General features: G+C 39.1%; 1 protein-coding gene across 4 annotated transcripts; it reads left to right on the top strand.

Moving 5' to 3' along the window:
• Positions 1-947: 947 nt before the first annotated feature.
• On the top strand, positions 948-19,019 carry LOC117295778 (WD repeat-containing protein 93-like). Of its 4 annotated transcripts, none has more exons than XM_033778528.1 (15): positions 948-1,046; positions 1,746-2,014; positions 2,894-3,101; positions 4,182-4,316; positions 4,443-4,582; positions 4,915-4,974; positions 5,569-5,710; positions 6,962-7,136; positions 7,971-8,116; positions 9,014-9,040; positions 11,661-11,792; positions 12,804-13,075; positions 15,507-15,666; positions 17,232-17,403; positions 18,833-19,019. In XM_033778528.1, exons 2-15 carry the CDS (start codon positions 1,757-1,759, stop codon positions 18,912-18,914), a joined length of 2,109 nt encoding a protein of 702 aa, XP_033634419.1. In that variant the 5' UTR covers positions 948-1,046; positions 1,746-1,756; the 3' UTR covers positions 18,915-19,019. The 4 variants fall into 4 exon arrangements, with proteins under 4 accessions (XP_033634419.1, XP_033634418.1, XP_033634421.1 ...); XM_033778527.1 differs by having other exon boundaries at positions 4,912-4,974; XM_033778530.1 differs by lacking the exon at positions 9,014-9,040.
• The last annotated feature ends 1,259 nt before the right edge of the window (positions 19,020-20,278 follow it).

The raw sequence follows: 20,278 nt of genomic DNA, 5'->3' as shown, positions 1-20,278 counted from the left end.
TACCGTAATTATTGTAGCCTTAGTTGTTTTCCGAACAACATCTGGGGGCGACTTTGCTAGGGGTCGACAATGGCTGGGGGCGACATTGTCAGGGGGGCAACTTTGCCAGGGGGCGACTTTGTTTCAACCCGGGGCGAGCCGGGTAGGGGGCGACTTTGCAGGGGGCGACTTTGTTGGTGGCGAGCTTGCCAGGTGGCGAGATGACCAGCATTCCATGACATGCACTTATAGCTTGTAAAAAAAGGCGAAAGTGTTCCGTTGACCAAGGGCGTTTAATTTACTGCAAGGACGGTTTTGCACGGGGGCGGACACAATTGCATAATTATGCAAAACCGTCCGTCGGACATTATTGCATATGCAATAATGTCCTCCGGATATTATTGCATTAGAGGACATCATTGCATATGACACCGGCGTGGGACGGAGAGAGGGGGTGCTGGTGTGGGGGAAGAAATGCGGGCCCCAGGGGGGTATTGCGTACGTCTTTTTGTCCTAGCCTACGAGGGTCGAGGCAGCCCTACTGAGGCATGGGCATCGATGATACCATAATGGGTAACAAGTGAAGCTGCAGCCTTCAATGTTTGACCCATAGACACAGGGGGATAGAGACAGACTGATAGGTCAAACCATAGAGTAAGGACGAGACGATCGAGGTTGCCCATCAAACTGTGGGTTGGCCCCGCGCACCCCGCAGGCTGAGTTTTGATATTTCATTAGCATGCTTGTCCTACAATTGCAGATAACTTATGCTTACGGTCTAAGCTTATCAGCTAAAACTCCGATGTCACATGTATAATATCTGTCTTTTCCTCTCCTGGTCATTTCTGCTAAGCGGGAAATTAGAGTGCTCGGCAATCTACAACCGAAATTCTTTTTTTTTTATTGACATGCAATCAATCATTATGACTCGACACTAGAGGGCGCCACAGCCGTTGCCGTTTGTCACACAGCAGTAGTGTGTGCTGTTGCTAAGCTCATTTCATGATTTTGACAAGTAAGACGTTCCGTTATTTTGGATTAAAATGCAGTGAAAGGATACTCGAAAGGTAAATTAGATATTTATATAGATATGGTATCATACTGTAAACAACTTAGCACTTGTTTCAAGACGTTGCAGTAAACAATCTACTCGTTTGAACCGCTGTGGAAAGGTCATTGCTGTTGCCCAATATACGGACGGTTTAATGTTATGATCAGTTTCAGTGGGAGGTAGTGGGAGGACAGTGATGACACCAAAATGCCTTGTCCAGTCACTTGCACCATGGTTGCACTCAGTTGCAATCAATTGTATAATTTGTTCAAAAACAACAAACGTTACACATTATACAAAATATAGCAGTGCCAGTGTATAGGATAGTCATATATGATATATCGCCGATATTATCGGGTCTTGACTTGGAAAGTTGGATTTCACACACACAATCTTCTCGAATCTCTTGCGAGTCTTGGCACTTTTTAATTAGAATCTGCGGTTAATTAAACCATGCTACCATGGCTATGTCATGTACTAGCCCCCCCCCCAGCATCTAAGTGTGCCTGCGCACCATTGTATTGTTTATTTATTGAGATACAAAAATTACAATGACTCTGACCATTTGGCAACTTGTTATTATGACTCAAAATGTGTTTATGATTATGATTTTCGAAACACCCAGCTGAAACAAAATTCTTTCGAAATGACAAGAAGACCCAACAAAATAGCTTGAAAAGTGGTTTATTAAATAATAAGTTCTGACTTCCCACAGCTCCACCAACCATGCCTGTGTACGTCCGTAAAAACCTTCTCTCCATTACCCCTGATTCTCTGGGCACCCAATCCAGCGATGAAGAAGACTACATCCGAGACCCAGAGCAGATGTACGATGTGCTCCCCCAGCCTTTCCGACTTGTCAACAAGATTGTCAACTTGATCTTTGACGTCGCTTGGGAGGTCATCAGCGAAAGGGAGGCTGCACGGATTGCAGAGAGATCTCGGGTCAGACCACCGCAGTATGACTGTGCGATTGCTTTACCAGTAAGCTAGACGAAGCATTTATGTTCTTCTCTTTTTTCTTCTTCTTTTCTTATCCCTCATTGAAGTCTGTAACAAGTACAAAAACATAAGTTCAGCTGGCCAAATCACAATCTTGTATCCGATGTTGTGATTATCAATCGGCTCTAAAGTCAGACCAGCACAGTGCATTTCCGGTTTTCACTTGAATTATTACTAGGACACGTATCAGAGAAGATTTGTCGGGATTGTCTTTCATAAGTAGACTTCGTTACTCAACAGAATTGAAAAGTATTCAGCAGACCCAAAGTCAATATTTATTGAACATGTTCACAAAGTGAAGTATTATTGTTCAATTGACAGCCAGACTTGTTTTGCCTCAAATTTACTGGCCTGATACTAATATCACTGGCCTAGGGCCTGCGATCCAGAGTAAAATTCAAGCCTTGAGGGCAATTGCCTCTGTTGCCTCTACGATGAAGTTTCATGCCAGCTACGTGTAGTTGTGCTTTATCCTTTGTAGGGTATCATGGCCAGGTGGTTAAGAGAGTCAAATTCAAGCTCTGGTAGGTTAAAATCCCGGTCTAGACACTTAGTGTCCTTGAGCAAGATACTTTAATACATGTATAATTGCTTCTCTTCACCCACCGGGTATTAATTGCCAAAATCTTTCAGGGTAGAAGTTGACATTGTGTATAAAACAGCCTTTTTTAGTGCCAGGCCGGAGCTCGGTGTGGTATACTCCTCAGGGAACTGAAATAGAAGAGAAAGTTTAATATTGCCCCAATGACCAGGGCACTCTAAATGTAAAGCACATTGAGACGGTTATTTTTAAATAAACGCGCTAAATGTATTCAAACCTGTCCTTTCTCCCCCCCCCCCCCCCCCCGACACCCCCTGTAGGACTATGGAGACGCTCTCTGCATAACAGGGAGCCCAGATGGTCGTTACGCTTTCTTTGGTCTTCCTCAAGGGATTGCAATGATCGATGCCGCAACTCAAGCCCCCGTTGCAATGTGGAATCATGGGACGGCAGACGCTACCATCAGCTCCATGAAAGTGTGTTCCATTGGTGTTCAGACTTATCTTATTGCGGCTATGGATACAGAAGGTAAGCTTGGGCGATATCTGGATATAATCAAAAATCGCAATACCATTTCTTAGGATTATGTATCTCTTGATTTCTTGTCAATCGAATTATCGGCAAATCATGGTTTTGATGAAGTATCTTGATGTCTTCCCTAATTGAGACATCTTGCAACCACAAAGGGCTGTTTAAAAAAGTATAAAGTCCCAGAAACAACCACAAGATACCACAATTGATCCGGAAATACCAGGGTTTCTTTAAAAAAAAAACATCAAAAGACTCTAGCGCCCAGGCGGTCTCCCACAGACACTGCAGAAGTAACACAATGTGTCATTTACCTCCCCTTTGTGGGTGCCTTGTGTGCCACCTTGCAGCCGAACTGCAGACCACAATGGGATCATATTACACAAACCACAACCCATCCACAACCTGTTTTATGAATGAGAGATCCATGTGCACTATGGATGCTTATTGGTTAGCTAGAATGAAATGGGCGGGATCTAGCTAAGTATGCACACATGTAAGAACAGTCATGTGCAGTAGACACTTTAAAAGACACTTTATGTGTGTGTAATAGAACTCTATGGTGTAACTGAAAGGCCCATGTTCAACACCATGGGTAGACAGTACACCCCACAGAGCCATACCCCGATTTGTAATAAATATAAAGTATTTAAATTGGCCATCAAAAGAAATATTAATTGCGATGTTATCCTAATACATGTAGATCGATATCGTGTGATAATAAAAGCAATATCGCCCAAGCTCTAAGGTGTAGAATTTGGTCTGACTTTTAAAATCAAACAACATCCTTGGTCTTATAGTATAACAACAGATTCCCAATTCCCTCGAAAGATTTCTCGAAGTTCACACAGGACTGTCCAACATTTAATTAGTTTTAAAGCCAATTTCTCCCCTTCCGTTGGTGTAGGCATACACCAACATATTATACTCAAATTTGAAAAAGAAAAAGAAACTGCAGACAATGTCATTTCCAAACATGTGTGATGCAAATTTTATTTGTGCAGAATTATTATAACTCTGATTATTGTTATTTATTTTTGTCAAACTTTAATATTTTGTTTCATGTATTTCCCACTTTAGGAAACGGAAGGTTACTCTGTTGTGCCTATGAATGCATTCATCCTCTTAAGACATTCAATGAAGATGTCTCTGGTTCTCTCATCACTGAAATGCTCCTCTCAAATGACGGGGACTATGTTTCAGTTGCCGTCAAAAGTAAGTATATGTACTATAAACAATTACACAACTCTACATTAGTTGTGCTTTTTGAATTTTTGGTGCCACTTCAAGTAGGTCAAGTTTACAGTTCTGACATATAATTTTCATTTGTTTCAATATAAGATGGAGCTGACGTGTGGCTGGATGTCTGGCATCTGCCACGTGATAACTGGATGCGTGAGGTAGAGACTGCGCATAGCAATGCAGTCAAACAGCAGCAGCAGCAGCAGCAGCAGCAACAACAACAGCAGGCTGAGAAACAGGTTAGTACAAGAGCCAACATGCTGTGATCCAGATAATGTTATCTATTGGATAAATTCAGTCTCTTTACGAGACTAGGTTCTAAGTTATCCAACCTGCGAGGGCTGAGACAGATTTACTTTGGATTAACAGCGGGACAGGTGTGTGATGTTTTTACTTTTATCTATACAAATTTGACCCATTAATAAACCCTTAAATAATCGATATTATTGTATTGTGTCAACGGGCACATGCCTTAATTTTAATTATACTGTAATTTTGCTATGAATCAGCAGTAAGTCAAAGAAAAATTATGATTAAGTGATTTTTTTCTTTTCTTCAACTAATGTAGCAGGATTCCAGTATTGATATGGCTACATCCAATGAGGGAATCACAACGGACAACACATCCAAGGTACAATTTATTGACTGGTCTCAAGTGAACCTTTATACTTTTAAAGGGTTCAGATACTTAGTACAACAAAAAGCACAAACATCAACATAATTTACATTAAACTTACACAGTTTACAGATGATAATGGTAGAAGGCTTCCCTGAAAATATTACTTGCTGAGGTGTTGTGGTTTTTGAGAAATGAGTGAAACAATTTCACAAACAATTATTTTCATCTCAGTTGGCTTCTGACTGGCACCCAAGACATTTCAAAATTAGGGAGACCGCAAACTAACTGGGACTAGATATTTCAGATGACAGAGCGCCAGTGTGACAGGAGATTCTGTCCACTGAAGATTCTTTACCCCTGTAGCGAATTGTGTACGAACTACTTCTGATAGAGCCCTCTTAATATCCTCTTTCACCCCATGTATAGGGGACAGAATCTCTGAAGGATAGATTTCCCTGGGAAAACGGCATGTTTATCTGGAAGTCGTTGGTTAATATTCGTATCTTTGAACAACCACACTTTCTTTGTTCATCAACCCAACTAGTTAGTGATTGATTTTCTATTGATTTCTTTCAGTAATGTTTCATTTTGATCTTACCTTTGCAGTCCACCTCCTCTGGTTCTCCGAGGGGTTCTCCTACGCCCCACCATGGGGGAGTGGCTAATCCAGCCCCCGCTCTCAACATGTCACAGATGTCTAAGCCTACCGCAGTGCTGCGAGTTAGACCAACTCCGTCTACTGTAAACGGTAAAAGAGCGAGAACTGTTTCCTTAAAGCCCAATCATCAAATTGTTGAAAAGTTTATCAAAATGCAATCATGCAATAATTTTCCACATTCCGAACTGTAATTTGTAAATGTAGAATGGTTTGGATGAGGTGGGCAGTAGGGCTGGTTTTGGAGTTTGGTTTGGGCAGGGTTAAGTCCCCACCATTTCGTCTGCTCTAACCATTTTAGCTTTTTCCCTTTTGTCAGTACACTTAACCTAAGAACAGAACATTGTGTGAGTACAAAAATGTTGTTGTTTGATTGTGCAACAAAGTCGCATTCTCCCACAAAGACACTTTGTGCAATAAACATCGCCATTCATAGGGTTTTTTTGGTGACATTTTACACCTTTTTTATTTTGTTTAAGTTTTGAGAATAGACTCACATCTCCTACGTGGTAATGGGCACCTCTGTATGAGGAAATGGAAAATTTATGCTGACCATTCAAGGGGCACCGAGACTACTAAGACAGTGAGCCAAGGAGGCAATTGCCTTTGTTTACTGTAAAATGTCAAACTTGGGCACCTTATATTGAGAAGAAAGTATTGAACTTTGTACGTTAGTTGTGTTGCGTTAACCCTAGAGGCCAAGTAAGCCTTGGGTATTCCCTCAATTCAAAGCAATGTTTGTTTCCACATGTCATCAAAAAGTACAGTCAATAATGAATAATGAATCAGAATATGGAGGCATGTTCCAAAAAGCGGGGCTTGTCTAGGAACAGCCTACAAACCAAAACAATAAAATCACCTTAAAGGGTCTATGTAGAACAAAAAAACACAATGTCCACAGATTTACATTAAACTTACACAGTTTGAAGATAATGATAGTAGAAAGCCTCCCTGAAAATATTACTTGCTGAAGTGCTGTAGTGTTTGAGAAATGAGTAAAACAATGTTATGAAGAAAAAAAATTCATCTCGGTGATCATGAGACAAAAATTATTTTAGCATGTAAAAACGTATTTTTCATGACATTGTTTTACTCATTTCTCAAAAACTACAACACCTGAGCAACTAACGTTTTAAAGTACGCTTTCTACTATCATTATCTTTAAAACGGTTTAAGTTTGATGTAAATCTGTGAACATTGTGTTTTGTATTACAAAAAGTACCCAAATCGTTTAACAAAAGATGAAAACACAAAACAAACAAAATAACACCTACAACAAGTACAACAAGCTGCAGTATCAATTATAACTTTGAACTAAAACTATACCTCTGACTTTACCTCAAGGTGTGTCAGGTTCCGTGTCGGCAATCTTCCGAGCCATTGACGAGGGTAACGACGTAGGTCTTGGCACCAAGCAGCATCTGATAACGGAGCAGCACCTGGAGAAGAGAAGACAGGTGTTCAGACAACAGCACGAAGAGGAGCTGAGACACCTGCAAGATGAAGATAGCATATCCAGGTATAATTTGTCTTACAACACATAACAAATCAGCGTATATTTTGATTTTGGGGGAGGGGGTGACAACATTTTTTATTTTTCATCCTCCATATGGGCACCCAGCCCTGATGAATTGAACAGTGCAACTTGCTTATGTGTGCTTAAGAATCTTGAAGCATAAAACACACTCATCATCTCAAAGTATATGCTTCAACTCAGAAAAGCAGATACTTTTTCCAAATTCAAAAATCACATCAAAACATATCTATTTCAGAAACAATAGCCTCCAAACTTTTGGTTGTCTTGTGTCTGTGTGTATTAGCAGAGTTCTTGTTTTTTTGCGCCAGGAGTGTCATCATTGACAGACATGGCGCACTAGAAATGTTCATTATTATTATTTATTATTATTTTGGCATGTTCGAGTTAGTTGTGAAGATGTTTGCGATGCTCTGAATATCGGTTTTTATCCTGGGACTGATTTCATAAAGAGCTAAGATTGACCTTAACTGCAAATCAGTCAAAGTTGCTTAGCAAAGTGTGAGGTCACAATATAAATCACTCTAATGGTGAAACTGACAAGGCATCTTAAGATGAATATTCATGCTTTGTGAAATAGAGCCCTGGGCTGGCATCCTGTCCAGGGGAAAAAGAAATATTCCCAGTTGATTAATGCCAAGGAAACCGGATATAAATACTGGCCTGATGAGCCATATTGCTGTATTGGCTCGAACGTTACAGGCTTTACTCTTTACTCTACTGCCATTCTCAGTCCTCTTGCAAGCACCTTCTCTAAGAAGTTTGATCTTTGTAAGGCAGTTTGTTCATAGAGCTATGTTTGTTTTGGTCTTTTGACAGCCCGCAGCCCCTGTGTAGTTTCCTCAACCCGAGCCACATGTTGGTCACTGGCCTAGAGTCCAGCAACGACAGACCCAACAGTATCGCTGTAGCATGGACGGGAAGTACAAATATCTGCCATTACAACCTCCTCAAGCCGTCAAAAGGTAAGAAAAATTATTGACCCGGAATGTCATATCCAAAATTGATGGTTGAAACTCATGATTAAATGCACTGGACACCTGTAGTAATTGTCAAAGACCAGTATTCTCACTTGGTGTATCCCAACATATGCATAAAATAACAAATCTGTGAAAATTTGAACTCGATTGATCATTGAAGTTGCAAGAAAATAATGAAAGAAAAAATGCGCTTGTTGCACAAATTGTGTGCTTTCGAATGCCTAACAAAAGGCTTCAGGCCTGCAGCCTTTTATTATTTGAATGAGAAATAACCCCTTTCTCAAAAACTATGTTACTTCAGAGGGAGCCGTTTTTCACATTGTATTATACTATCAACAGCTCTCCTTTGCTCGTTACAAAGTAAGTTTTTATGCTAACAACTATTTTGAGTAATAACCACTAGTGTCCAGTGCCTTTAAGTCTGATTCTGATTTTGTTTTTCCCCTCTAAAAAAATCAGGAATTTTTTTATTAAATAGCCTGAAAAGGGGTCTATAAAAGCCTATTAATATGTACAAGTACATGGATGTCAGCCAATGTACTCAGTAAAGTGTTTATTCTTTTTTCTAAAAGCCAAATTAATATCATGACCGAATGAACAACGTTGTTTTCAAAAATTTTTGTCATTTTCACTTGTCCTGACCTTGCAAAGTCCATCATCAAAAAAAGGGGGGGAAAGGGTTATCACTCATGACGACAATAATGAAGGTTAAATGTTATGGTGATTGTGTATGTCTCGCCCATTTTTGAAACACTGTAGCCAATATTTTGGTCATCCTTAACTCAAAAAAAAGCTCAAAGCCAAAAAAAAAAAAGCATCATCAGCCTTTCATCAAAATCATTAAAATAAGCAGCAACTCTATTGTTTTTGTGAAAATGAAAGGTTCTGATCGACGTTCCACCACCATAGGTAAGTAATTATAGTCAAACCATCATTGAATGCAAAATAGTTATTTTTCTGAGAAGTAGGCACTATATTCTGTCGTTAAGTCTTTGCGCAGCACCCTTTTATATCTGCTTCACACCCTGAGTTTTTGCTACTTCTTGAAATTTTTTAAGCTGGCATACATTTGTTTGTAATGTTTCCTAAATCCCCCCATTTCACTGTCCAAAGGCAGTTCTAAATGACAGAAGCATTTTTTCCGCACTATTGCTAAAAATAGAAGCTTAGTTCCAGGATCTCAGACAAAAGTGTAAATTTCATGAACGCGCGCGTACGTCCTAAAAGGATGTTTACCCGCGACTAACTACACTACTACTGGTGCAGTTTGGCGCGTCGATGGAGCAGTGATCTCTAGTGCTACTCTCACACTTGGGCGAATATCTTGCGAATACGAATGAAATTCGCGATAAATTTGCCCAAAAGTTGCGGTTTGATAGTGAATAATTTATGTTCTCTGTCGTCCTTAAACCTCTCCTTACCAATATCTTACGCATAATACGCATGCTTTACCAACAGTACCAATGGCTTACCAAATGCTTACGCAAATCGATGGCGAATTACCGTCTTCACAACATTCGCTGAATGTATGGAAGCGTTTCGTATTGCTGCTCTCACAGAGTGGCGAATGTTCTTGCGAAGATGAATATTTGAATTTCGCGTTGAACTGGTCCAAAATGGCGGTTGGATAGTGACTATTTTCATCTCGGTCTCACCCCTCAATCGTCCTCGGTCGGCCCTCTCCTGACCAATATCGTACGAATATATTAAAAATGCTTTCCAACGCTTGCCAATGCCTTTACGAACATTGCAAATGCCTAGGCATGATTTACCAAGGTTACCAATGCTTACGAAAATCACGCCGAATGACCGTCTTCGCAACATTCGCTGAAATTAACAAACTGGTTTGCAAATTGAGCGATCTTTGTAAGGAGGTGGGGTATAATTTGTGAACGTTCCGAATTTGTTACCAACGCTTACGAAGACACGACAAATACTGCGAAGAGCATAAAAGGACCAGTCTTTGTAAGGAGGTGGAGAATGACTTGTGAGCATAGTGAGTTTGTGGTGAATGTTGCCAAGTTTGAGCGATTGTTAACTATTTTCATTCGTAAGCACATTCGCTAGCATATTTTCCCCAGTGTGAGAGTAGCGTTAGGTGGTGTGGCATATTTTTCTGACAGCTGGGTAATTTTAAGCAAAGTGACGCCACTAGTGCAGTGTGCAATTGGGAATAGCAGTCTGAATCTTATAAGAGAAAAACCAAAGCCCAGACCTTATTCCAACAACTGACAGGTGACTCATTGTTATAAGTCTGGCCATCAATTTCTTTAAGACCGCTTTCAGATAAAATCAATGAGCTCTAACAGCTGGAAATTTCCTTTCATTTTTGGCATGAATTTTTCAACGTGGTTTTATGTAAGTTTATTATTTTAGCACGTACGTATAACGGATTAACATGACTCTCCTGAAAACATTGCTCTGTGATTTTCACTTTTCTTCTCAAAAACTTGACGACTAATGAAGCTAAAACTTCTACAGGTAAATAATGTTACAGACATCTTTATTCACAGTGAGTAGAAATTCATGTCATGGTCAAAACCTTGATCTACAAAAGGTTTCAAAATCCTTTTACTCTAAATAAAGCCTACATGATCATGTACACGGCACCACTTCCTGCCTTGCACTGCAGTTAATCATAGGATAATGAAGTCATATTTAGTCATAGTCTGTTCTTCACAATGTCTTCATCCAACCTATGCATGCACTGCTTCGTACAGTAGTTAGTCTGTTTATAGAAGTAGCTGTTACTGCAATGCTTTACACTATCTGAGTAGTAATATATAGAATGAGGATGAATTACTAGAGCGTTGCAATTTATCTCAGTAGAGAATTTCAAGATTCATGTTGAGTACTTCAGTAGTGTAAACTGCACGCCAGCAATAATGCACTGAGTTTGTCCATAATTATGTGTGTTATAATTTCTTTGTATTTTTTTTGTCAAGTCATAATGTATAATTAATTCTGTAAAATTATTAATGCAGCAAATATGACAACCTTCAAATTATTACAACAGACATCAGAGCTCTTACATACATGTATGCTGCCCTCCTGTGGTCAAACAAAAGGAATGATGCATATGTTCGTATGTGCACAGCTCTTAGCCAATGATAGGTCTCCTTTAACCTCAATTAGGGCGTTATTTGATCTTTTGATGTCATACATGTATGCAACATTCCCACAATAATTACAGTGGCAAAAAGGCTGACTTTGGCATTAACGGTTGGCAACAAACAAGTTTCTATTTAAGAGAGGTCGTTTGCGGTAACACAATGTGAAAATCTCTTTTGAGTACGTGTTGGTTCTGAAAAGAACCGACGGTTGAAAACTCAACAACTCGATCAGATGCGCTAATCGTCTACCACCCAGAGCATACTGATCGGAACATTTTCAGAATCAACACTACTCACAAAAGAGAAAAAAATATATTCATATGGTGTTACTGCAAACCTCTCTTATACTTCTACCCTGTAAAGCTTCAAATCATACTTAAGTTTCTCTTTGATTTTATTTTGTTTTTCTTTGGTAGATTTGGAGCACAAGCCAGACCTTGTGTGGCCTTTTGCCAGTGGAATCACTTGCCTAGCAACGTCTCCTTGCACCTCACTTCTTGCTATTGGACACCGAGATGGGACCCTGACTGTCTACGATCAACATACTGGTAATAATCAGTAATAATACTAACAATTGATTGATTAGTTTTGCGACCATTCCATAAAATTTGACACAAGTGCATAAGAACATTATCAAGAATCAATTCAATAAACAACAACAGCAAAAGGGAAAATTATTATTATAATGGTAACAACAGCAAAAATCACAAAATAAACAAATTGTTTAAAAGTAAGGAAACTCCACAATCCATGTCATAAGACAAGACCCTTACAGAACTTCTTGCCTGTTTCTATCAATAAGGTACTGACTCATAAGGTGCTTGGACAAGGAGATTTCAAATTATTATTACTTTTTTTTATTATTATGAGACCAAATTATGTAGCATCTCTTAAGGGTTGACAAGGTGATGTGGCACATTCAGCAGCTACTGCCAGAAACCCATGGCTACTCCTTCTCTAAACAACAACTTTGTTATTCAATGTGCATGACACAAACAAGGGATCTAAGTATTTTCGTCCTCACCAAAGGACAACAGCAAAAGTTGGTTGTGTCTTACCTGAGAACACAAGTGATTCAGGCGGGACTTGAACCCACACTCTGCTGATCAGAAATACCAGGGCCTAGTGCTGCTTTAGCATAAGCAGAGCTAAGCGCAATAAAAATAGGCTTATCAGAATAAGATTACCATCCAAACTTCCATGTCACATGTACAACTTGTGACTGGCACTGACTGGTATCTTGCTCATTTCAGCTTAGGAGAAAATTGTTAGGTAGTATATTCTGTTGAAGCAGCTCTATGAATTTTAACCCAGAGCTTGAGTCCTGTGCTCTCAACTGCTCAGCGAGGACACTGCACAATTCTTTTTTGTCTGTATTCACCTAACAAGACAATGTACTTTTAACAATGTACAATGTACTTTGCCCTGCAAACTAGCTCAAATTCAAGGCCACTCCCCCACTCTGCTCTAATTTGTAAAAATATTAACAGAAGTTTCCTCTTGGTTGTCAAACAAATCTACCCCAAAATAATTTGCCCTTCCGCCAACCCCTCTCCCAGGTGTACCCCTGGCCGTTAAGAAGCTGTCACCAACAGGGGAACCATCTTGTGTCTGCTTCCTCAACCCGAGTATCCTGCCCCCTGCTCAGCCCCCTAAGGAACCCTTTACGTCCCCTGACGCATACTTGTTGGCCCACTGCACCGATGGTAGCCTATCTATTGTGAGGTGTGGGTACGATGGAGTTGGGACAGTCAAAGTTATCGAGCCTGCCACAGAGAGTATCGCAAACGGGGTGATTTCCATTCAACCTCTCACAGGAATTCCACAAGTGGTATGTTTCACTCATTGTTTACCCACCTCTCTTTAAAGGCACTGAACACCTTTGGTAATTATCAAAGACCAGTATTCTCACTTGGTGTGTCTTAACATGTCCTTAAAAAACAAATCTGTAAACAGTTTGACTCCATTGATCATCAAAGTTGTAAGAGAATACTCAAGAAAAGAAAAAAAAGTGTTGCACAAATTTGTGTGCTTTCAGATGCCTAAAAAAATACATTCTTGCCTGGAGTATTTTAATATCTGAGTGCACAAAACCTCTTTCTCAAAAACTACGTTACTTCAGAGGGATTTGTTACTCTCCATTGCTCGTTACCAAGTAAGCTTTTATGACAACAATTATTCTGAGATAGTGTCCAATGCTTTTAAAGGCAAAGTTTACCTATGTTTTATTTTAGTCCTATATGAATATTTTATATAAAATAAAACTAACCTGTCAAAAACTCTTTTCAAAACCCGGTAAAGTTTTTCAGATATTGCTGAATATCTGGAGCGGTTTTATGTCTGCATAGGAAAATTAATCCCTTAATTAGAACGCACAATCTGAGAAAAGTTTCATGCAGAAATATTTCTCAGATTGAAATGTTTTTGAGTCCCTTTCTCTAAAACCACTTGCCTTGAAATTGAATTATTTCTCAAAACGTTTCATAATCGACAACAACAGTTTTTCTTACCAAGTAAGTTCTTTAATTTGTTGAGTAATTACAACAAAGGTAAACCCTCCCTTTAAAGCGATGCCAACATCATTTTGTGTTCAAGGCACTTGAAACAGTTGGTGACAGGGAATTCCTAATAGCAGTCCAAAAGCAGTCATTTGCAGTCATGAGCAGCCGTTAGATAACTAAGCAGTCAACAAAATCCCAACCTTGTTTATGTAAGCAGTCGAAGGCTGCATACTTGAAGGCTTCTTGTTACTTAATCAAGTCCATTTGAGTTAGTCTGGTGACACTTTAAATGAACTCCAAGTCTTACTCAATAGGAGCCATGATACATTATTATTGTCAGTGACTCTGTGTGGATGTCAGACTGAATCAATGGAAGGTTAAGTTAGCAATAAGGGGTTGGCTGGTGTCTTAACTGGCAAGGGGGAAATTTTGACTTCCTCCCCACTTACCACCCCCCACCCACACTCCTCTGATAAGTATGGTCTGGGCCAATAAATCAATAAATGTGCTGCATACATCATATGGTTGACTCATACACACACCTTGGTACAAAGCATAATGACTACATGAGGTGTTCTTATGACCATAACGATCCAAAAGGTATAGAGCGCTGGAGAGCTTTTTGATATAATAGAACAATAAGAAATTAACCCTGTAAATTAATGTAGATTTAGAGAAAGGGGGCATTGATTTACACAAACACTTTGAATCTGTTAAAGGTTTAAGATATGAAGCCTTTCCCAGGCATCTGAAAACACATAATTCTATGCAACAAGGCTGTTTTTTTTCTTTTATTATATCTTGCAAAACTCTAATAAGAAATAACCCCTTTAAAGTAATGTAGATTTAGAGAAATGGGATTTTATTCACACACAAACTTTGAATCTTAGAAAGGTTTAAGGCATGAAGCCTTTTCTCAGGCATCTGAAAGCACACGATTCTATGCAACAAGGCTGTTTTTTCTGTTATTATATCTTGCAAAACTCTAATAAGAAACGGGCCCTTTAAACTTATGTAGATAGAATTATAGAGAAAAAGGCATTTATTTATACACAAAATTGAATCTGAGAGAGGTTTAAGGCATGAAGCTTTTTCCAGGCATCTGAAAGCACACAGTTCTATGCAACAAGGCTGTTTTTTCTGTTAATGTTTTCTTGCAAAACTTTAATGACCAATTGAGCCCAATTTGTACAGGTTTGTTATTTTTGTGCATAATTATGTCTGTGTACACCAAGTGACCGTGCTGGTCTTTGACAAAATTTCCTAAAAATATATACTTCATAATTTTAGGAAGAACAAAAAGGTCCACCCTGGGTCTTGCAAAATGTTAAAGTGATTGGAACTTTCTTGTGCCACACCACTGAAAAAACAGCGCATACTAATTATTTGCATTGCAAATGGCTTTGAGAACCAATGGCAAAGTAGGTGACAAAGCAGATAATGCCATCCCTTTTCCTGCTCAGAATCTGAGGCCTGTAGTGAATTGTATTTATAATTCATGGATGAGAAATTTCATACTTATCTAAGTTATGACTTTTTTATGTCTGCTGCCTGGTTAAAAAAGTAGCTGTAAATTTTCTTAGATTTAAAGATCTACTTACATGTATCTAAGTGCTGAGGACACTGTTCCCAACAGCTTCTTGAAACCATTTACTCCTTAGATCATGGTTAGATCTAAGAATGATGCGCATTAGACATATCAAATCTTGGCTTTAATCCAATGTGTGGTTTATGGATTGTTTTTTGACCTTAACTATGTAGGTCATCGTGGTCCGTGGGGGCGGGGAAGTGACTCTGGTGGATGTCCGTAGGGGCCATGCTCTGTGCCTCGTCGCTCTACGTGCAGCGGACTGCAAACTGACAGCTGTGGTGCCCCCGGTGCTGTCACCAGCTGCGAACGCTCAAATGCTTTATATCAAAGGTAAAAACAAATAGTCCAGACGGTAACGATCAGAGATGCTAGTTTTTTAAATGGCACGCCTGCATTTTCATCTCTGAGAGGACAAGGCCATTTTCATTTTGTAAAGGGCACTTCCGTTTGAAATCTTAAAGTCTAAGGGAAACTTTTGAAGGGGCACCAAGGCCAAGACCAGGGCAACAGAGGCCATGGCCTCTGTGACCTCCTTGAATAGACAGGCCGGAAATGTTACTGATCATTAGAGGATATACATCAGGTAACATTCCTTATATAAGTCTCAGGGTTCTCCATAAATGCACGCTACTGGGTAGATACAGGCAATACAGACAAAGTTTTGCCGAAATCGAAAAGGAAGAAACCTTCTTTTTTTCGTTTTTCACTTAGGGGATTGGGGGGGGGGCTCAGGGTATTACTAATTTCACACAAATTGTCAAGACAAAACCATTTATGGTGCTCCGGACTGCACATAAGGTTTTAACACCAAGATTAATAATAAATAGAAAACCTTTTGAAGACCTTGTTTAAATCAGCATCCTTTGGCTATACTCCTAAAGATGTGGGTTCAGAGTGCCTTTAAATTTTATTTGACTGATAATGATAGTGATAGTTTCTTGGGGATTAGAAAAACTACTTTTAGTTTATGACCAACACCACTGCTTTATTATACATCAAAGCTGCTACATGGGACCTGGTGCCAATGTTCTCTATCATTTGAAAATCGTTGAAGGCTAAGGATTTTTCATTGGTTAGGAAACACAAGGGGGGATGTGGTTGGTTAAGGACATGAAATGTTCGGCTCGCTGGAGTACTCTAGATTTAGATGAAGCATGATTCAGAGATTCTTTAAATTGAGTCTTTGAATTGAGAGAGATTTTCTACTTTAGTCATGTCAGTTTGCAGATGATTTTAGTTTGAATAAAGACAAAATAGTCTAGAGCTGGATTAGAACCTGGGAGCTCCTGTTTAACGTACCGGGCGGCTCTTCAATTGAAACAAAATTGACTACATGTAGCTCACAAAAGCCGTGGAAAACTCTTGATTGAACTCAAAGAGCTTATAACAGAAAGAAACAACATTTAAAGACAGTGGACACTATTGGTAATTATTCAAAAAAATCATTAACATAAAACCTTACTTGTTAACGAGTTACGGGGAGAGGTTGATATTATAAAACATTGTGAGATTCGGCTTGCTCCGTAGTAACGTAGTTTTCGAGAAAGAAGTAATTTTCCACAAATTTAATCTCGAGACCTCAGAATTAGAATTTGAGGTCTTGAATGAAATCAAGCATCTGAAAACACACCACTTCATGTGACAAGGGTGCTTTTTCTTTCATTATTATCTCGCAACTTCGACGACGAATTGAGTTCAAATTTTCACAGGTTTGTTATTTTATGCATATGTTGAGATGGAACACCAAGTGAGAGGAATGGTCTTTACCAATTACCAGTAGTGTCCAGTGTCTTTAACTATTTTATCAGTTAAATTTATTTGTTTTCAAATGTGTTTTGCAAACAGTAAGAACATCCAATGCCAAAGTTTATAACGTACACTGGTCTTTGTTTTAGGTGTGAAGGACGTGATTGATGAATCCGATGAAACATCTGACACCTGTATGTTTGTTTTTCCGCTGCGCTCTTTCCCCGCCTTGGATCCCTTCATGAAAAACCGTACTGAACCTCAACCTTACACCGTCCACATCACAGCTCAGAAACGATTTGACTCCTTGCTCTCAAACAGGTAAAGCAAAAGTCAGATCACAATAATATATATTTTTTTTTGGGGGGGGGGGCAAAGAAAAGTGAGATTATCATTAAATATTTATTTTAACTGACACAAACCATTATGCAGTTCCAAAACAGTCTACAGTAATATAGTTTGCGGGTAACAAAAGATTGCAAAAACTATCAAATCTTAGAGAACTGCAAACTGGGATCAAATTACCAACAGTGATTACCAAACATCAAGTTAGGAATTGTACAATACGGGGGCAGCCGAACGACTCCTTCACCAATCAGCAAGGAGTATAATAAAACCCTTGGAGTTTTTATGTGGATTACACACAAAATTGTATTTAGTAGGAGTTGTCTGTACTCTATTTATTTGCAGATAAATCATGACTTAAAGGCAGTGGACACTATTGGTCCTTACTCAAAATAATTATTATCATAAAATCTTACATGAATAAGAGTAATTGGGAGAGGTTGATAGTATGAGACAATGTGAGAAACAGCTCCCTCTGAAGCAATGTAGTTTTCGAGAAAGAAGTAAATTTCCCGGAATTTGATTGTGAGACCTCATATTTTTAGTATTTGAGGTCTCGAACTCAAGCATCTGAAAGCACGCAACTTCGTGTGACAAGGGTGTTTTTTCCCTTTCAATATTATCTCTCAACTTCAACGACCCATTGAGTTGAATTTTCACAGGTTTGTTATTTTATGCATATGTTGAGATACACCAACTGTGAAGACTAGCCTTTGACAATTACCAATAGTGTCCAGTGTCTTTAATAGGAGGAATAAAAGTTGTTGCCATTGAAGCTTTAACCCTTCTACTATTATGACCATTCAATATAATCCACTGTGGTTTTGAATGGTAGCCTTACTACTGTACGCTACCCTGCAATATAATGTACACAGTACACAGATCATTCACTATATTATAGTGAACTAGATTGACTGAACTATGTGGTATAAATCATGTGGTTGATGCATCTACCGGTTAGCTATTTATACATGTATGTGCGCTATTTAAGATTATGTGCGCTATTTAAGTTGGAAGGGAAATTCCATCCTAAAATTATAAATAAACTGGAGGTGGATGAAGACACCATCAAAATGCCACCCATCGAACTTAACACTTCATGTTTGGGCAAAACAATGTGTTAATTTGTGAATAGCTTGCATTCACTATAGACCGTATTGAATGTAACGTCACCGTTCAAATATCTGACCTACAACATGGCGTGTGTGCGTGCATGTGCCATAGAAATCAAACTGGGAATGCTGTGTGCTTCATTGATGTACGGTTTGGACGCGCATACGGTTTGCCTTACAATATGGCGACTTTGTAGCAAAAAAAGCCGTTATTCAGTACGGTCTTTATTTAATATAGTTTAGTTTGCGAGTCTGAACTATCGGCTTATTTTTATCTTTTGCTTCGTCTACAGGTTGATCCGACAAAACAATCGTCAGCAACGGATGCAGAGACGCTGGAATAACCTGGCCCCACAGGTCATACCCTGCAAGTAGGTCGATCCCTAAAGGAGTCACACACTACCCTTGGGAGCTTTCATTGGTTAAAGGCACAGCAGCCGATTTATTGAAACGCTAGGATCAATCCTATCTCGAGTTAGGACGAGTAACCCGTCCTAACTTAGGATGAGTTCAATGCGTCCTACGAATTTTTGATAAGGAACTGAACCCGTCCTAAGTCCTGAGATTAATCCTAAGTTAGGAAGCGTTTGGTGAAATCGACGGCTGGACACCTTTGGTAATTGTCAAAGACCAGTATTCTCACTTGGGAAGTTGAGAGAATAGTGAAAGAAAAGACACTCTTGTGGCACATATTTGTGTGCTTTCTGAAGCCTAAAAAAGGCTTCAGGCCTGAAGTCTTGTATTATTTGATCGAGAAACTACCTCTTATCAAAACTTCACAGGAAGCAATTTCTCACAATATGTTATACTATCAAAAGCTCTCCATGGCGCATTACCAAGTAACTTTTTATGCTAACAATTATTTGGAGTAATTACCAAATACCAATAGTGTCCCAAAAAATTTGTCACATTCTAGAAACATGAAAAGGCATAAACCTCTGAAAGGCCTTTTCAAGTACGTTTAGCACAGGTGCACAACCCTTTAACGGCCAGACGGATTGAAGCGGCCTTAGGGATCCGTTTTTTGTTGCACTTAACTATTAGTCAACCTAGTGACAGTGTCATCCGTTTGTACTTCCTGGAAGATAAAAAAGGAACCCTGCCTGTCTGGGCCCAAGTTCATTAAGATGTTAAGCAGAAAATGTTGCTTGATAAATTTATTTACTTAGCAAAAATTTAGTCAGGCACCAACCACAACAATTCAGAATAAAAATTTTGGAAGGATCCTTTATGGTGTTAAGGGTTATGCTAAGTACAGTAAGAACATTGGAAGATAGTGTACAAGCTGAGTTCAAAATAACAGGACACATTTTCATAAAGCTGCTTAGCAGAAAAAAGGTGCTTACCATTGTTGTTTTGCTGAGCAAGACATGAGTGGGATCACTAGCCACAACAATGCACATTTTATTTGGGCTGGTAATCTGTATCTGCTACGCAAAACTGTTCAGTGCTTAGAGAGTTGTGCTTACAGGCTTTATAAAATTGCCTTGTACATGGTCATGGAGTAGCTTTGATGGACTTTGTTATTCGGTCATTAGTGTAGAGTGTGTTATCCCAGAGTCCCGAATGACCAACAAAACAATTGCCTTTCATTCAAGGCTCCGTCCGAATTCGTTTTTCCCGAGTAACTACAGCCCCTTCAAATTGTAATGAAGTGCAAGAACTTGTATATATTGTAAATATCAAATAATAATAAAAAAAGGTTTTAAAACTGGTTATGTGATAGAAATTGCTTCGTT

Source organism: Asterias rubens, chromosome 10, assembly GCF_902459465.1.
Source record: "Asterias rubens chromosome 10, eAstRub1.3, whole genome shotgun sequence".
NCBI lineage: Eukaryota > Metazoa > Echinodermata > Asteroidea > Forcipulatida > Asteriidae > Asterias > Asterias rubens.
The sequence above is the reverse complement of the archived record's forward strand: the minus strand, read 5'-3'. Positions and strand labels throughout refer to the sequence as shown.